Source organism: Cheilinus undulatus, linkage group 3, assembly GCF_018320785.1.
Source record: "Cheilinus undulatus linkage group 3, ASM1832078v1, whole genome shotgun sequence".
NCBI classification, from domain to species: Eukaryota; Metazoa; Chordata; class Actinopteri; order Labriformes; family Labridae; genus Cheilinus; species Cheilinus undulatus.
Genome location: NC_054867.1, coordinates 44,602,779 through 44,622,829, shown reverse-complemented (window position 1 = coordinate 44,622,829; position 20,051 = coordinate 44,602,779). Strand labels below are relative to the sequence as shown.

General features: G+C 38.6%; 1 protein-coding gene across 2 annotated transcripts in view; it reads left to right on the top strand.

The window, feature by feature from the left end:
- The window catches only part of LOC121528646 (metabotropic glutamate receptor 4-like), a 380,875-nt gene that overhangs the window by 317,072 nt on the left and 43,752 nt on the right, over positions 1-20,051 (top strand). For both annotated transcript variants that reach the window (XM_041816187.1, XM_041816180.1), the window contains exon 7: positions 5,224-5,424. In XM_041816187.1, the coding sequence (XP_041672121.1) occupies positions 5,224-5,424 (201 nt within the window). The remainder of the gene's footprint in view (positions 1-5,223; positions 5,425-20,051) is intronic.

The following is a 20,051-nucleotide window of genomic DNA, read 5'->3' as shown; positions in this document are numbered from 1 at the left end:
TGTCTGCTCTGTCATGAAATGTTTGGTTATGTATCACCAGTATCCACATTAACAACAGCCGATAGGCGGTAAGAGTGGGATAAGTTTAGCAAAAAAATACATTTTGAAAGGAGCAAGAGCTTTATATTGATTAATGTTATGTTGTGCACAGTCAGGCAACATTTGTGTTTTTGTTCCTCCAGCACCAGAAACATGAATTAATTAATCTGTAAGTCACCCACAGCTACTTTACATTTAAGCAAATTGATTTTCCAAGGTCTGAGCCAGAAATTTGAATTTTTCAGGACTAGTGATGAAATCATTTATATCAGACTGCAGCTGAGCCTATGTCATATATCCCATCAGGGTTTAATATGTATTTCACAGAGATTTCCTGTGGTTACCTAGAGCCATACTCATGTTTGGGCTCTTAATCAGTGTTTCTCAACAAGACGAGAAAGCACAAGACTTTCTTAGAATCAACATTTAAATACAGCACAGGTTTTTCTGTTTTCTATGGAAGAGAATTTAAGCAAGGCATGAAAGATAGATCTAAAGATTTTCTAAAGTTTGTAGTTGAAGAAAAAAAACTCCTTGTGTGGAGAATTAAGTTAAAATCCACTTCAAGCTCAAGGAGAGAAAAATTGAGGAGGAAAATGTTCTTCAAAATAACAGCTTCACTGATGCAAATAGGGACAAAAATACCATTTTATTCCATTTTATAGTATTCTTCCGCCTGTCTATAATATACTACTTTGAGAAAATATGTGTGCTATTGATGCAGTTAAAACTGCAGCAATGAGATAAAAAATGAATGAAGCATGTCCTCTAATTGATGTGTGCTATATAAGCATTGTTCCCAGCATCAAAGGTAAACTGCTGATAGTGTTTGCTTGGGCTTTTATGATTTTAATTCTCCAACCTAAAGTGAGGTTTTTGAATCCATTAGCATTGAAGTAGAAAAATTTAAACAGACACATTCTAAGTTGATAAGTTAAACCTCACAAAAACCCTTATTTCCTCTTATTTCTTCCATTAGGTCTGTGCTTCTTGATAAACACCACATAACAGTTCAGTTAGACCTGCAAAGAGGCCTTTTCTATAGTTGGTCACCATCTGGTTCAGGTTAAAAAACTCAAGGCTGTATGTTGGGGCCACAAAAGTGTGCCTTTATATTCTGTGATTAATAATCCAATGATATTTAATAAAAATTGAACATATGGGACCTTCAGTACTTTAGTAGACTATGTAAGGTGAAGGATTTTACTCTACTGTACATAAATACCACAGGAGCTGACCTCTGGCTGGGATTTTTGCGACTTGAATAGTGTCCTTGTGCTGGATAAAGGGTTAACATGACAAAAAGTTCCAGTTTAAAATAATTTTTCAGTGTTTCTGTGGTTGTCAGGTGATGTAAATGGAAAATAAATTGCCAGGTGTTGCAGCAGCACATAGTGTTTTATGGTAACTGCTGCTGTCCAAAGCCTTTTTTTGGCCTCAAGCGCTCCCTGTGGTAATGTGACAAAAAGCTATGAATGCTCATGTGACCAATATACCAGTATTAAATGCTAAGACATGTTGTCATTATGAGAAAAAATATGTCTCTATTGTAAGGGGCATTTCTCAAAATGTACTGGGATACAGAGCGACTCAGAGCACCCTTCTGCCACTTCTTAAAAGTTTCTCTTAGTCATTAGCTCTTAATTCTGCATTTAAAGACAGCAGTGATACACTGTTGAGTAGATAAACTTTCTAGAATTCTGGTTTGATTGAAACGACTCCTCAGAGAAAGAAAGCAAATGACCAGAAGAGCTGGGCAGCATGACACTAAACAAATTGGTAACAAGCAGTGGGTCCCCACTTTACAGAAGGAGCACAACTAGAGTGGTAGCTAGCATGAGTACAAACTCCACATGGTGAAAAAACATGGCACTAAAAGAGACAATAAAATGAAAATGCACGTTGTGAACTTTGAAGAACACAGTGGAGATTGTCAAGCAGGAGGACAGTTTTGTCCTTTTATTTTGCTGAAAAAACATCTACACTCAACAGCCACTTTATTGGGACACCTAGCTAGTCCCGGTTTGGACCCCCTTTTGCTTTTAGAACTGCTTTAATTCTTTGTGGCATAGTTTAATAAGGTATTGGAAAAATTCCTGAGATTTTGGTCCATATTGACATGATAGCACCACACAGATGCTGCAGAGTTGTCAGCTACACATCCATTATGTGAATCTCATGTTCCACAACCTCCCAAAGGTGCTGTATTGGATTGAGATCTGATGACTGTAGAGGCCATTGAGTACAGTGAAGTCATTGTCATGTTCAAGAAACCAATCTGAGGTGATTTGAGCCTTGTGACATGGTGCATTATCCTGCTGGAAGTAGCCATCAGAAGATTGGTACATCGTGTGCATAAAGGGTTGGACATAGTCAGCAACAATACTCAGTTAGGCTGTGGTGTTTGGAAGATGCTCAGAATATTCCCCACACCTTACACCACCAGCAGCCTGAATTGCTGATACATGGCAGGATGGATCCATGCTTTTTTGTTGTTTGCTCCAAACTCTGACTCTACCATGTGAATGTCACAGCTGAAATTGAGACTTATCAGACTACGCAACGTTTTTCCAGTCTTCTGTTTCCAATTTGGTTTCCTGTTCCTGTACCCGCTGTGGTCCTCTGCTGCTGTAGCCCATCTGCTTCAAGGTTTGATGTGCTGTGCATTCAGAGATGATATTCTGTAAACCTTGGTTGTAATAAGTGGTCATTTGGTCCTTTCTATCATCTCGAATCATCATTCTGCCAATTCTCCTCTGACCTCTGACATCAACAAGGCATTTTTCGTCCACACACCTGCTGCCTCTGTATATTTTCCCTTTTTCAGACCATTCTCTGTAAACCCTAGAGGTAGCTGTGCATGAAAATTCCAGTAGATCAGCAGTTTCTGAAATACTCAGACCAGCCTGGTTGGAACTAGCAACCATGCCACGTTCAAAGTCACTTAAATCCCTTTTCTTTCCCATTCTGATGCTCCGAATGAACTTCAGCAAGTCGTCTTGACCACATTTACATGCCTAGATGCATTGAGTTGCTGCCAGGTGACTGGCTTTTTGTGTTAACAAGCAATTGAACAGGTGTACCTAATAAGGTGGCCAGTATAGATGGCTCTGGTCAAAGAGAGTTGATCAGTGGGTGGCTATTGAGGCACACACTGGGGTCTGGTCAGCCCTGGTCAGGTCAGCCCTAGAAGATGGTGTATGCTGTTTGAAAAACCCAGAACACCCAATGACCTTAGCTAACATCACTGATAATGTGCCATAGCATTGCATCACAAGGATGTATTCCTAAAGTTCCTCTGGGAGAACCCCCCAAAACACTCCATTTTATCCTGATTTTTGTTCAGACTTTACAGTAGTTTCTGATGATGCCAGTGGTGTAAATTATCATTCAGTTCTGAACCCAACAGTACAATGACATTGGATAAAAAACAGAGATATAGGACAAGATAAAACCCAGTGTTACTGCAAAAATATAATGAATTTATTTATGTTAAAGCAGTTATTAGAGAAACTCAGTTAATCAGTTGAGAAAGCATTAATGCAGGAGTGAAGGTGTGGTGGGTAAGAAATGAAATGAAAACAAAAGACGCCCTTCTGCTGTCTCCAAACAATGAGGAATTAGGACTCCTATGGATGACCCAGCTGAACCTGCTGGCACCTGAAACTCACAAAGAGCATAACCAGCAAAAGACGCAACCAGCAGGACCATTTCTATATAGTAATTATTTTGGAAATTCAACCCCCCACTGTGAGCTTATTAACTTTCCTCCAATAACTTCATTCTTTCAGGCTGGTATATAAATACATGCTGCTCTATCATTACTTCATCCCACGTAATTAGTCTATTGTTAATCCAAAATAAACACACCTTCTTTTTATAATCTCTTCTCCACATACAGCAGGAGAAAGGGGAAGTCAGGATTGGCATATAGTATCTCAGACTCCACCTCCTCACAACAATTAACAATCACAAAAAGCTTAGAACAACCTGGGCCAGGATTAATAAACTCCTATCACCAGTTATTACATTTAGCCTATGAGAGGATTATTCCAGTTCTGTGAATGGATGTCTCCATTTCCTGCTTCTCTGGTTCCTCATTCTATTGGACTCTTAATACATCCAGGCAGTAAAGACTTAATTCACAGTTGGACACTCTGTCAAGTAGGTCAGGATCCCCGCATTCAACCACATCGTAAAGTCTATCTGTTTTTTTACGGTTGCTGATGGAAAATAACATGAGGCATAAAGGTAATAGTGACTGACATGGACATGCAGGACCCCAAAGCTAATGTGTGTAAAATCCCTCTGTGTGAAATCCATGTATTCCTGTTAGAGAGACAAGAAGGAGTTTTTGTTTTTAACTGATGAGATTTCCCAGAGGAGAAAACCTTCCACTCCAGATATTGGAATTGATTTGCTCCTCCGCAGCGATCCAGATATTTACCTTCCAGCTAATTGCAAGAGGCAAGGCCCATTCAGTGAGGAGAGAATAAGACTCACTGAGGAGCAGTGCATTTTCCTCTTTGCCTTTTGGACTGATGCCACTCCATCCATTTACAGGGCTCAGCTCATTCAGCCCAAGCAGTTTGCAAGAAATCGTTCCATCGAACCTGAGCTGCTCTCCAGAGATTGGGTGACTCAAGTGTAGAAGTGTGGAGGAGATGAGTTCTAGTGGCAGTTGGCAAACACAAGTAGTATCTTGAAGTTATTCTATGATTGAGTTTGAAGATGGATCTTTTCCAAATCATACCTCGGTAGTATTATGCATATTAGTTTTCCGAAACAAGCACCAAGTATTCTGCTTTTCATCAGCCTACTCCATACAAGGGTTAGGAGCATGCACACAAGTAGATAACAAATTCATACAAACCACTTGAACTGCAAGTGAATAATTTTTTCTTGATTGTGTGGAGTGGCATACACAACTTCTTTCCAGTAAGTAATTGAGATTCACTTGTGTAATCCTGTCGGTTCATTCTCACAGTTGCTTTACTGGTGTGACTTGCATCATTGTGTGACTCAGCCTTTTAATCGACACGGCCTATGCCATCACCTCGGTGGAAACATTTCCATTGATTTCAGTGCAAAGAACCACCCACAAAAAACACACCAATGGGTGTTTAAGTTGTACATACAAAGTTTCGTGTGTAATTCATAATATTATCTGTTTGATTCATACAGATCAAGAGCGGATTGGAAAGGACTCAAACTACGAGCAGGAAGGAAAGGTGCAGTTTGTCATCGATGCAGTCTATGCAATGGCTCATGCACTGCACAACATGCACCAGGAGCTCTGTCCAGGGAAGGTGGGCCTATGTGCAAAAATGGATCCAATAAATGGCACTCATCTGCTTAAACACATCCGACGTCTAAACTTTGCTGGTAAGTCAACCTGTAATCAAACCTGGGTTTTGTGTGTCAGCTAAAGGATCATGTAATGTGAGCTTAAAACTCTGAATTTGATTCTGAAATAGTTTTGATAGACACCGGTTTGCAGAGGATGAAATACAGCAATCCTAAAATGTCACCCAATATTCAGGCAAAAATTGGGATCAGAACTGCACTGATATATTCCCAATGACAAACAAAGGTGTTATTTGAAAAAAAAAAAAAAAAAAAAAAAAAAAGATAAAGAAAAAGAAAAAAAAAACACGCACAAGCTGAAAGTTACCATCACAGCAGAGTAATGCAAAATCAGAAAATCTCTAAACACATGAAACATGTTGGAAAAAAGTTTGTGTAAACATGTGAAAAGACTAGGAGCTTTGTGTGACTGAATTTTGGATTTAGACCACCACTTTGGAGGCTTTGATTTTTTTTTTTTTTTTTCCTGGGCAGGGGTAAATGTGGAGCTCAGTTATGCCTGTGAGCCCCACTTGCATTATCCCACCCTCCTAATGCTACAATTATTCAAAAGTACTTGGCGCTTTACAATCACATGGTCTGTTGTGTAGCTTGCTAACTATATTCTCATGCCAAGGTTGGAAATTTGCCACCGGCCAAGTGCTGTGTTTTTATTCAGTGTGAAGTGAATTTGCCCAAGCTACTAGCCATGTTTGTGGGCTGGTTATTTAAAGTGACTTTAAAGAAAAAAGATAATTTAATCTCAGACTTCTGCCTCTCCTGCACTGATACAGAGGCAAGAAGCCATGCTCAGACCACAGCACACTATCATATCTGGGTGTAGGCTATTTACTGGAGTGGTTGTCTCAGTGTCACTTGAACCAAGCACCGCAGGACCTGTCATCTGTACCAGGTGAAAAGTGGGCTTTAACCCTTATCTAGCTTTTCTTAAAATCCCTGTAGAGTGATTAAAAAAACCCCTTTATTTCAGGTTTGCTGTATGACAGGCCACTCTGATATGAACCACCAGGCCATATTTCAGTAATGAAAAACATCTTTAAGTATTTAAAATTAAGCTTCAACATCCTGCAAAATAAGGCAGTAAAATCTGCACTAGGGTGCTAAATTCTGCAGGCCACATCAAGTCAGGAGAAAGATGGTGCTCTCAAATGCAAAAAAAAAATGTTGCTTTTGCTGCCGAAAACACTCCATTTCCTGATGTAGCTCTCCAAAATAAAAGTCTTCAATGAGGATTAGCATTGGAGACTTTTGTTGTGACAAACTTGGCAGGAACAGAATGTGCCAGGTAGTTTACTAAACTTCAGCATTGTATTGCTAACGGTCAGGATGGATTGAACTGTTACTGCTTTGAGAGAGACAAAGCCACAGCCTGCATCTTTTGATCATCCAAAACAAAAGACAAGTAAAATTAGGATTGAAATACATCAATGGCAGGGAAGATGTTTGTTCCTGCTGTGCCTTGTTTAAGGGAAAAATAGACAAGCAATCCAGCCATAAGCCTGTCCCCTGGCCTTACTGTCAACTATGGCCAGAGCATGGCTGCCTGTCTCTGTACCAGAGCAGAGACAGAAGTCTGTTTTTTTGTCACAAAGCTCTCTGTGATTATACTTTTAATGATTCATTGGCCACCATTTACCTGGCAATGAACTAAACACAGCATGTGACTGTTGATTTTCAATGAAGGCAGTGACATCAGCTAACAACAGACTGTGCTGAGATGAAATGCTCAGTGACTTTATATCTTTGTTGTGTTCGGGGGGTGGGGTGTGCAGACCGATGCCTCTAGTTGTAGCATTTTTTAAACAATGAGAAAGGGTAGTCTTTCCTTTGAGTCTTTGAGTGGGCATGGTTTCAGCTTATTCAACAGATACTCCCAAGAGCAGATACCACTGCCTCATTTTTCATGATTTGAAACTTAATTTTATCCACTTACAGACATCTGTCATTGCTGCGGTTTTGCTTGGTAGTTAACGACAGAGCCTCTGTCATACAAAAAATCCAAATACAGGTTTGTTTTTTGTTTTTTTAATTTATTTCCAGGGGCTGTAAAAAAGGTTAATGAATTTATATTCTGAGCATGGAGTATTTCAGTAGGGTCTCAACAAGGTTCAACTGGAGCTGTTGACATTACTGTTAAATGTTGACTTACAATGACAAGGCGACTGTGAACAAGGTTAGCAAAGTTGACATGACCCCTACTGTCACTTCAATGTTCACTAGAAATGAAACACTCACAGTATGAATATGTATGTCACTATTTTCTTTCCTTTTATCCTACCAACATAATGGTTTGAGTCCCTGAAGACAGCAGAGATAAACTGAACTCTGGGGCAAAGAACACAGAAGACTTTAGCATGTACAACTTTAAATCAGACAAAAAGGATCAATCAAAAAGTCTATAAGTCTATATAATATATGATTTTTGAAAAGAAGCATGTATCTGAGCTCTTTGAGGTCTTATAGCCACTTCCTGTATTGTTACATGTGGCTCTTTGTATGATATTGTACTGTTTATATTGTTTGGTCTCTGTGTGTTGCCTAACTTAATGGATATTTTTATTTGCTATTATATACATGCTTGATGTACACTTTTATATCTATAGCATCAACCTACCAGGGACTACAGATGGACATTAGCCTATGGCTACAATCTGGCATATTTACATGCCCATGTTCATTAATGTTCACTGTCTCCTATAATAAATAAAAGAAATTTAAATAAATAAGTGAATAGATAAGTAGATAAAAGGTTGTTGGCAACAAGAGCAGCTTTCACAAGAGTTCTGTCATACCATTTGTGTAAAATCAACATGATGCTTGTACATTCTATAAAGAGGCTGGTTTAAGAAACATTAATCTAACATTTCAATTTCATGGAAAAAGAAAGGGTTTGCTCCCACACTAGTTTCCCAGAGAGACTGCACTTCCAGGGATGGTAAATCATGAGATTGGCATGCCAGAATGCTGATGTTATTTTGGTTAATTTTGAAACAAACATGCTTTGTCAGTTTAAATGCAAGCTTTAGGACTGTTTTCTGACCCAGGGCTACTGGAACTATAATGGCCCACGCTAGTGCTGTCACTCCAGCTGATCTAGCTCTAGAAACTAAAGTAGCTGCTGCAGTATGTTATCCATGCACAAAGTCCTGTGATTATTGTTGAGTGCAATGAAAACGTTAGCTCTATAGAAAAAGTACAGCTCACATTTTGCCATAAACAAAGGTACTGGAGAAATTTAAATCTTGATCCAGTGATGGAAGTTAATGAAAAGTCAGTCAAGCATGAGAAGGTTTCTTTGTCTGACCACCATGGAGATGTGTATTAAACTCATTGGCATTTGACCCATCAATTGTTGAATTATTTCACAACAATCAATACCTATAAACCTGTAGTACTGTCAGTGAGCAAGGATTTTCCTCTGGCAAGTATGACTGTTTAAAACACTTCATGGCAGTCCATCAGTCAGTCAGTTGATCACAGTTATTAATCAAATACAACTGTTATTGCACAGCTGACTGCACTTTAAAGCTTCAGCGTTGGTTACCCTCATATGTAACATGTAAATTACATTACCTTGAGGGCATAAGAAAGCCTTCCTTACACAACCACTATGTTATTTTCCTATCATGTGAATGTAATTAACATCTCCTTGGTCACAAGCAGCACTGTGGTTACTTCCTTCTGTTGCATGACCCATTTAACATTTCCTCCAAGTAGCCTTGCATCAGCTATCAGTCAAGTTCACATTCATGACCGGCATATTAATTATTAACTATTTTCACACGAGGAGCAGTGATCCACAGTTCCATTATGTAGACAATGCCTTTTTGAAGCAGAGCAATTTAAGACAATTAAAATTCTTTTGCAGAGACTTGAGTATGCAGTGTTTGTAGAGATAAATTATTCATTTGAACTCCTGCTCTTCAAGCTAATTTGTCATTCTAATATCTACTTGTTGCAGTGGAGGAATGTCAATTCAATGTTTAATTCATATCAGAGAAGTAAAATAAAATATTTTCCTTCAATAAATGGAATGGAGAATTTAGCTTCGAGGTCACTAAAGAACAGAACATTTTATTATGATAGAGATGATGCCACTAATAAATGCTTTTGTGCGTCATTACCACAGACATAACTGTTCCCTGTTGTGAATATGAAGTCATAAGGCCTGGACTCTTCTTCAAGAGTTATTCACATTTCACTTTTGTGTGTACAACCTAATCCCAAAAAATTAGGGGCGGTGTGTAAAGTGTAAATGAAATTGAATGTAATAATTTGCAAATCTCATAAAACCACATGTATTCACAATAGAACACAAACAACATATCAGATGTTGAAACTGACATTTTTTTTCATGTCATGAAAAATATTAGCTCATTTTGAATTTGATGGCAGCAAAAGTAGGCAAAGGATGGCAAAAGGTTCGAAAAGTAAGTGGTACTGATGAAAAACAGCTGGAGGAGCATTTTGCAGCTGATTTAGTTAACTGGCAACAGGTCAATAACATGACTTGGTATAAAATGAGCATTTTAGACAAGCAGAGTCTCGCAGAAGTTCACCTATCTGCAAAAAAGGATCTAAAATTTATGGAACAATTTCAGAAAAATGTTCCTCAGTGTACACTTGTGAAGACTGAATAACCCACCAACTATAGTATATAATATCATCAAAATATTCAGAGAATCTGGAGAAATCTCTGTGTGCAAGGGAAAAGGCTGAAGGTCAACATTGGATGCTCAATATCTTTGGGCCCTCGGGTGGCACTGCATTAAAACAGGCATTCTGCGCTGATATCACTGCATGGGCTCAGGAATACTTCTAGAAATCATTGTCTGTCAACACAGTTTAGTTCACTATGCCCTCTACAAATCCAAGTCAAAGCTGTGTCATGCAAAGAATAAACCATGTGTGAACATGATCCAGAAACGTTGCTGTCTTCTCTCATTTAAAATGGACTTAGGTAAATTGGAAAACTGTTCTGTGGTCAGATGAATCAAACTTTGAAATTCTTTTTTGGAAATCATGGATGCTGCATCCTGTGGACTGAAGAGAAGAGGGACCATCAAGCTTGTTATCAGCCCACAGTTTGAAAGCCTGCATCTCTGATGGTATGGGGTTGCATTAGTGCCTAAAGCGTGGGTAGCTTACACAGCTGGAAAGACACTGTCAAAGCTTAAAAGTAGATAGAAGTTTTAGAGTCACATATGCTCCCATCCAGACATCTTCTCTTTCCGAGAAGGCCTTGTATATTTTAGCATGATGATGCTAAATTTAAATACCACATCAACATCATGGCAACAACATCATGGCATTGCAGTAGGAGAGTCCGGGTGTTGAACTGGCCTGCCTGCAGTCCAGACCTTTCACCAATAGAAAACATTTGGTGCAACATTAAATGAAAACTCTGACAAAGAATACCCAGGACTGTTGAGTAGCTAGAATATTTCATCGGACAAGAATGGGGCAACATTTCTCTCCCAAATTCCAGCATTTACAGACTGTTGTTAAAGGGAAGAGGTGATGCTACAGAATGGTAAAATTGGTCCTTTCCCTATTCTTTACCTCCGCCAAGGAGGTTATGTGATCAGGTGGGTTTGTTTGTTTGGTTGTTCATTCGTTTGTTAGCAACATAACTCAAAAAGTCATGGATGGATTTTCATGAAATATTCAGGAAATGTTAGAAATGGCATAAGGAAGAACTGATTAGATTTTGGGACTGATCCGGATCACCATCTGGATCCAGGAATTTTTTAAAGGATTCTTTACTATTGGGAGATAGGGCTAATGGAGAAGGTGTGCGCTGTTACCACTTTACACCAGGAGAAAGGGTGGACTTGAGTAAATTCAATCCCAGCAGCATGTTTTTGATGTGTTTCTATTCAAAGTTTTGGAGTTGATAGAGTTTGAAGGACGCACGCCCGGTCGAGGAGACAAGTCAGAGTGTAACAATGCTGGGAGGAATAGAGGAATATTTACCCTCTGCCATGACTTCCAGTCATCCTGTGAGACCTTGGGTACTTCCGCCATGACAGTCCATACCTGGCGAAGCCAATGCTTTGCCTCACCGTGTCTCCACCCCACCTGGGAGGAAGTAATTGGTGAATTAGATTTTGGGACTGTTCTGGATCACCATCTGGATCCAGGAATGTTTTTAAAGCATTTTTCATTATTGGGAGATAGGGCTGATGGTGGAGGTCTGCGCTCTCTGAGTGCTTTTCTAGTTTTAGTTGTGGCCATCAAATTCAAGGTGAGCAAATATTTTTCTTTTTTGCAAATAATTTATTTATCTATTTATTTATGTATTTATTTATCTTTACAATTTATACAATGGCCCAACATTTTTTGGAATGGTGGTTGTGCATTATTGCAGACCAGTGTCTGGAATTCCCCTTAAAATGTGTCAGTAATTGGTACTTAGAGACATAAAAATACTTGATGGAGGTTTTTAAGTGTTAAATGAAAAAACTGATAAATGGAATGGAAAGACGATCAGGACAACAAATTTAGATAGAGTTAGTTTTACAAAATTCCAGTTAATACTAATTATGAGGATAATGATGTGAATATTAACTTACAACAACATATAAAAGGACATGTCTGTGCTTAATAGATTTACATCCACTGACCACTTTATTAGATACACCTGCTCAACTGTTCATTTATATAAATACTTACCCTGAATTTCCATATACAGCACGCGCGCTGCGCACCGAAGCGCTGGGTTTGCTCCGACCGACGGGCGAGAGACCTCGCCCACTGGAAGCGAGTCTACAGCGCTGTGCCGCGGTGCGCAGCCCTGATCATCAGGAAGAGATCATGGGAGAACTGCGAGTTCACGCTGGAATAGCATGTCAACAGCGGACTATTTTACCTTTTGGGGTTAATTTATCATCCTTTCTAGTATGAGTCCATAAAATTATTGCTTCCTCCATTGAGTGAGTACATTAGGAAGTTAAAAGGTTAATGTTTGCTTAAAGGATCTGTGGTTTTATGCAAAATTCTTTGGTTAAATATCCCAAAAAGTTAACTTTTCCTCGTCAATAGCGCCACTGTAGCTCTGTGACCCACTGACCTCTCGGTGACCCTTTGCTTTTGCTGCAGGATGAGAGAGAAATGAGACGTAATGTTGATAAAGTGATGATTTACTATCGGGAGTCCGTGCATTGTGTTTTATTTTGAAAGAACCGGATGTTGTACGCTTGTGACTTCCATGGTTGGTGCTTTCTGAACGACAGTGAATTTACAAGGTTTGGCGCTGAAATAGAACTGCAGCGTATCTGAAATGAAGCGGAGCGGAGTTGCGCTCCAGGCACGCGCCGCTGCCAGACCGGAGCGCTGGCTATGGAAATATTCTGACAGACTAGAGAGGGAGCCAAGCGCGCCGCGGCGCACACGCTGTATATGGAAATTCGGGGTTAGTCAGCCAATCTGTAACTAATGCATTTAGGCATGTAGACATGGATAAGTCAATCTGCCCAAATTTAAAGCGAGTATCAGAATGGAGAATAAAAGGTTATCTAAGTGACTGAGATTGTGCAATGGTTATTGGTGATCTGGCACGATTTCATGCTGTTAATGCCAAATTCTGACCCTACTATCCAAATGTCACAGTAGAAATTGAGACTCATCAGAACAGGCATTGCATTCCAATCTTAGGTTTTTCAGTGTTGAAATGGTATGGCCTTCTACTGCTGTGGCCTGTTTACTTTGAGGTTTGACATGTGCATTCAGAGACTCTGTTCTGCATACCTTGGTTGTAACAAGCGGTTATTTGAGTTATTGTTGCCTTTCTATAAACCAGTCTGGTGACTGTCTTCACCTCTGTCATCAACAAGACATTTTGGCCCAGAGCACTGCAGTCCACTGAATAATTTCCTCTTTTTCAGGCTATTCTCTGTAAACCCTAGAGAGGGTTGTGTGTGAAAATCCCTGCAGATCAGCAGTTTGTCAAATACTCTGACCAGCCTGCCTGGCACCAACAACAGTAGCATGTTCAAAGTCTATTAAATCATCTTTCTTCTAGGGATGCATGATATGAGTAATGGCAGATATTAGCGTAAAAAGCTTATTAACAGTCTTGGCAGATATCACATTCCTGTCCATATTTAAAACTGATATATCAACTGTAAACATCAGCCATATGAACAAATACTGTATGTTTCAGGATTTTTAGGCAAGACCAACAGACCTATGTTTGCTGAAGTTTTTTTTTTTACTTTCTTCATCATCTTTTCTTACTTTTTTTTTTTTTTTTTTTTTTAGTTATGAATACATAGACAATACATATAGATATTGGTATACTGGTAAGTCTCAGCTTCACTCACTCTTGCTGATGGCAGCGCCTGCCACTTAACTTTAAAGTACATAAACCAGTAAGTGTTGAAGATTTCAAGGTTTCAACAGCCAGTTGGTTTGTTGCCTGATCAGCTGGTCAAGTCAGAATAAAATAGAGTTTTGGATGATAAAGAGAGGATTACATCATTGATTTGTTTCAGGAACAGCCATTTCTGTTTGGCACGACTGATAATAGTACAATCAGTGGCAATTTCCAGTTGCCCATAAGTCTCCTTACAAATATTAAATTTTGAGCTTTGGTACCTGAATTTGTGTGAGTGCACATTATCATCATGCCCCTCTGGCCTCTCAGCTGGATATATGTATGTCTAGCTCAGCCCTGCTCTCTGTCAAACTGACACCATGACCTGCAGCTCTATGCTCTGGGCTAAATCCAAACACAGACACATAGCAGGCACAGTCTTCATCTCTCACTGGTGTAAACTGTCTGGTTTCAGAACGTTGCAGACCAGAGCATTAGGATTAATTGTAAGTTTCAACATCTCTCATTATAAGTCTGAGCCGACCTCAAAACATGGCAGTAGGAATTTTAAATGGGAACAGTATTGAAGTTCTTGAGATCTTTTTTTCAGTAAGCATGTCTTGGAAGCTGCACAAAACATATAATCAGTATTAACTAACCTGAATTTATCAATATTAGAGTGGGAGGCATGATGTGGCTTTTTTGTGGTTCTAAGTGTGAAAGATAAGAAAAGTTCAACCCATAAAAGCGTCTTCATAAAAGTGTCTTCACACAGAAAAGGTGATATCAACCACATGACAATTATGAACACTTTACAAATTAGCAAATAAGTTAATTATCCAGTGAAATCAAATACCACGTTTCACAGAAATTAAGATTCAGTGCGACATGATTCAACCATTTCTGTTTCTAATTTTTTATGTTTTCTTAAAAAAAATGAAGACTTAAACTTTACCCATACATTATAAAAAGCACTTTTTTCAAGATCACAAATAAAACCTATTTGAAAAACTTTTGTTCTCTGCAGGAGCATGTACCATTGTTACATTCTCAGGTAGCTCCTTGTAGATCTACTATGGATGGTTATGAAGTTAGGGCTAATAATCAGATCCCGACCAGCAACATGGACCCTTCCAGCCCTATCCATGACATTCGAATTTTAGGGTTGTGTTGCACTTTAACTTTATCATGAATCATGGGTAACTCACGATCTGTTCTCAATATGTGGCACATGAAAATGATTATGTAAATGGTACCTTTCAGGACAACTGATATAAATATATATACTCAGTAATTTTGTGTCAATGTCTCCTCTTCTCACACTTAATCCTTTCAGCTCTTTCACTGTAGTTAGGCATTATACCACCATCATAACCAGACAGGCTAGATGGACTTTTTCACATATCCATTGCATGTTTGAAAAGGGCAGAAAAAGTTTCTGATTTGACCAGACAAATGTTTATTGTTTTCTCATACTTCTCATAATAAAGAAATGTGGTCCAGTTAAGATAAAAACTCCTGCTAAACTATAGCTACATCCACACTAATTGCTACACTGGTCGCCATTGTTTACCAGCTTGCATTACAGCTAAACCCCACCCATAGCTACCACCTCATTCTCCTGAAATGATGCTGATTTGTCTGGTTTGCTATCAGACCACAATCCTTTCAGACTGGAACACTGCAAGATGGATCTGTCTGTTGAGAGACATGGAATCTGGCCAATCCAACAACTTTGCTATATCATGGGCATCCTCTTTTTTATCCCAGTGTCAACCTTACACTTAATAGTACCCTAATTCCCCTCATCATTTTGACCTTCATGAGTCATTAAACAGTAGCATGTTGATTCACGTTATGAGGAAAATTTAGCATGGTGCATATTTCATATTGAAGTATTCATATTTGAAATAAGTAATTTTATAATTTCATCACATTTCATCACAAAAATCAGGACAGCACACCACTAATTATTCCAGATATATTGTTTGTTGAAAAGAGAAACTTTTGAACTTGGAATTAACCCCTTGCCCTAACACTTACCCCTGCATTTTGCACATTCACATTTAGAAGAAAAGTGTTCAGAATCAGAATCAGCGTTATTTGCCAAGTGCTTATACAACAAGGATTTTTGCCTCTGTTAGCCTTGCTCTCAATGTAAAGAAATTAAATATTAGATTAAAAAAACTGAAGAAGTATTAAAAAAAATAAGATTTAAATATTTTTAAGCTCTTGTAGGTATTGTTTCTAGTATATACAAGTCCATGTGCATTGTTTCTTGTCAGACTAAAGAGGCAGGGTTAGGTGTCTCCCAGCACCTTGCTTATCATTGGTCGGAATTAAAAATTACGACAGTAATCTAATATCATAATATAATATTGTTCACTGCATTATGATCCTTTTGATTTCAATCAATATTTTTTGTAATCTGTCGTAGTAGAAATATCTGGTGTTTCTGACACTTCTGTGGTTACTGATGTTGTATCAGAAATTTGAAGGGTCATCCCCTTTCTTGAGAGAAGATTTCACCACTACCACTACTAGTGTTTATTTAATTTTAGTCTCAGTATCAGTCTTTAGATTTAATAACATGTAGTTTTTGTAACATTTTAGTAATTTCTACCCCTTATAGTTTGAGTCTAACCTGACATGCCAGTTGGATTTGTTTCACACATCCATCTGGTAAACCTCTTATAGACAGCGTTTAGGAAAGGGCAGAGCCTTTGGAAAAAAGTTTGTAGGGTGATTGGGTGAACCTTCTGTCTGTCACATCTTTACGGGCCAATCAGAGCAACAAGACACGTTACATGGCTGCTACTGAGCTGCGCCCCGACTGAGGAATAAACTCCACAGAGAACTGCATAACCATGTGAACCATGGCGACTGTAGAAGTGTCAGTAAATGACTTATGTTGTTTTTGAAAAGAAAACAACTCAATGTTATTCTTTGTTCTTCTTTTAATGAAGACATGTCATCAAGTTCTGATAAAACTGGTGCTTTAGCAGCATCAACGCTAATGTCTTCCACCATAATTGCATTGGTCTCTTGATGCTGCTTGCTAACTTCACGACTCTGCTGCCCCCAAAAGTACTACCCCTCAACACTGATTGGTCCTGTGACTTTCTAACCGGGCCCAAATGGTTTAGATGGGAGCTTTGCAAGATGGATTTGCCAGTGAGCAACTTGGAAACTTGCACAGAATCTGCTTTGTGAGGTTAGTTTAAGTCTAGTTTTAGTCGAAGAAAACCCCAAAAAACATTTTAATCTAGCGTTAGTCTTTAAAAAGTCTGCACATTTTACTCTTAACTTTTTAGTCAGGCATTTATTCTCTTGCCTAAATCTGGTACCAAGTCATGGTAGTGGTTTCTGTGCAGGCTGCCAAACTTGGGGTCCCTGCTTTCTACAGCTGAGGGGCAGAAGAGATACAGATGCATTGTATTTTGTCAGAGTTACCCAAAGTGGAGAAATATAATGGGTTTTGAATGTCTGACAAAAGCAAAATTACTTTTTAGTGTAGTTTTAGTCATCTTGATGAAAACTATAGTTAATGTTTGTCAGTTTTAGTCATCAAAGATCTATTTTTGGCTAGTCTTAGTCCAGTCTTTCTCATGGAAAAAAAGCGGTTGACAAACATTTTTTGTCATAGTTTTAGTTGACAAAATGAACACTGCCACTAACCCTTGTAACTATTGTAAATGGCAAGAAGACTCTTGTGGGAGAGTGGGATAGGGGTAAAACCTAGAGTTGAGACAGAGCCCCAGACTTTGAATGTAGCTTTTCTAATATAACATAAACACAACAGCTTTTCTGGGTGCTATTTTTTTTTTCGTATGAGCTTAGTCCTTGGGCTTTTAGCTTCTATCTGAATGAGAGAGTGGATAGAGTTTGAAATCAGGAAGAAAAACATGGAAATTAAATGTGGGAAAGAAGCCACAGGTTGGACTCAAACCCAAGCTACCTGATTTGTGGACTATAATGTCAGTAAATGGGGTATGACCTAAATGCTTATCCACCTGGGCCCCAAAGGTGGAACTAAAGTTTGATTTGATTCTCTAAAAATGAAATATTTTCAAAAAGGTGGCTTACAGTTACAGTCAAGTAGTTGCATAATGGATATAATAATTAAACAGTACCAAAAACCCTATTACAAAAGTGTTCAATTAAATATCATTTGGGAGAACTTGACTAACATAAGTGTGAACATTTAAAAACTTGATTATTTGCTCAATAAGACCTGAGTGGTGCTTTATATAAAGTGGCTTGAACAGGGCTTTCATACTGCGAGCAGAGACATGAGGCTTTATTGCAGTAGGTCCTTTGGAGCTGAATTTCTTTCTAACAGGCAAACTATATAAATGTTACAACACCATCTGACCAGAGGGCTTGCCTTGGGGTTACACTGCACTCCATCTAATTGCATCAGCCCTCAGCAGTATATTGAACCAGTCCGGATACATAAAACAACCAAACGGCTGAGACTGGACTGTTGTATTTTCAAAGACAATATTTATCTCTGTGTGGTGATATTAGTACGATATGCACCAGTAAACACACAGCAGTCATCCTTTTTTTTTTCTTTCAAACAAATAGCAATTGCCAGAAATGTACGTCAAAGTAGGTCATTTTTTTTGCTGTTGTGATGAATCATTCTTGAGGCTGAGCCAGCAAGAATCTATTGTTACACATTTCTGTTTATTGTCAGCAGTTTTAACAGCCATCCACTAAAAATAATTCACATCTCTTCCTGTTTGCAGAGCTGCACAGTTCTCAGGAGTCCAGTAAGAGCATATCCATAGCAGATATAAAATTATCTTTGGTTGCCTATATAATGAAACTCAGCTGATAAAGGTCAAATGTCTTAAAAAGCTTCTAAGAACCAATGCTGCTCATAGCTGCCTTATTTCTGGCACGCTCAGCCAACCATTTATCTATGAGATCTCCTCTGGCTGTCAGAGTTTAACCAGGGGACACAGCAAGCTAGATGATGACAGATAACCTTTAAGGAAAGATCAAAAAAAGGATTTGCTTGGCTGGGATATTTTTACTAGTCTGGGGGTATTTCTCAAGAGCCTTTTGCGTTTTCTTTGTTCATATTTTCCACTCAAGCTGTTCCTCAACTTCTAAGCTTGAGCTGTGGCCGACAAAGAGGAGAGAATCAAACACCTCCAGTCCATCTCTAACACTATTTGACACTCTTTAGAGCGTCCTCTCTTTGAGTCCTCACCTCTGCATTTGATGCATCTAAGAGTTGGTGAGACTTCAATAGGCTAGAATTGAATGAAGCTTCCCAGCAGTGTTTCATGTCTCTTGCTATCAAATCAGGGAAAAGTGTTTTTGCTCTGGCACAGACTAAAAAAGCAGTGGCCTTTACGCTGTTGTTCTCACCAGGGACAGCGGTTATGAGTGTGGAAAGAAGACGAGCTCAGAGGGCTTTCTATCGCTGCACACCTTTCTCTGCTCAAAGATGAGTTCAGATTTGTGTTTTTCAGACAAGATGTGCCTACTTTGTACTCGTGTGATACAAAATGTCTGCTTTTCTTTGACAAGCATGACAACCAGCCGCAAAAACCTGGCTGTCGGTATCTTACAGTGATAAAAACAGACGGCTCTATATATAAATTCTATTCATTTTAATTCCTTCCTATCATTGTTATTGTAAGGAACAATCCCTTTACCTGCTGGACAGACACTGCAAAACTGACGTAAAAACAAACAATAAAAGATACTGTAAAATGTCTTAGTGTCAGATATCGATCTCTTTTTCATTGATCTCGTTTTTGTAGTGATATGAAAATTTCCTAACATGTACCAGTTATCAGTGTTATCATGGTACAGGATGTTTGCAAAGGGCATCAAATCACAGCGAATAACTCTAGATGGGGGCAGGAAGTGATTTCTGCATAAAGGGGGTGCTCATCAAACACCAAAGTTTGTACTTACAACTGTGCCAACTGCTCACATTGTGGAAGAAGGTGTGGGATCTTGAGCTACTTTAGATTCTCCATATTAGTGACACATTCAGAAAAAATTTTATACAGTTGTGTCCAAAATGATAGCAGGCAAACATCACTAACCAGATCAATCATTGTTTTGGTCAGAATCTATCTATCTATCTATCTATCTATCTATCTATCTATCTATCTATCTATCTATCTAGCTATATATATATATATATCTATATATATATATATAGATTATATATATATATATAGATATATATATATATATAAATATGTATGTATGTATGTATGTATGTATGTATGTATGTATGTATGGTTAATAATTTACCAGTAGGTGTAGTAGAGTAAAAGTAAGCCAACAGACTCAA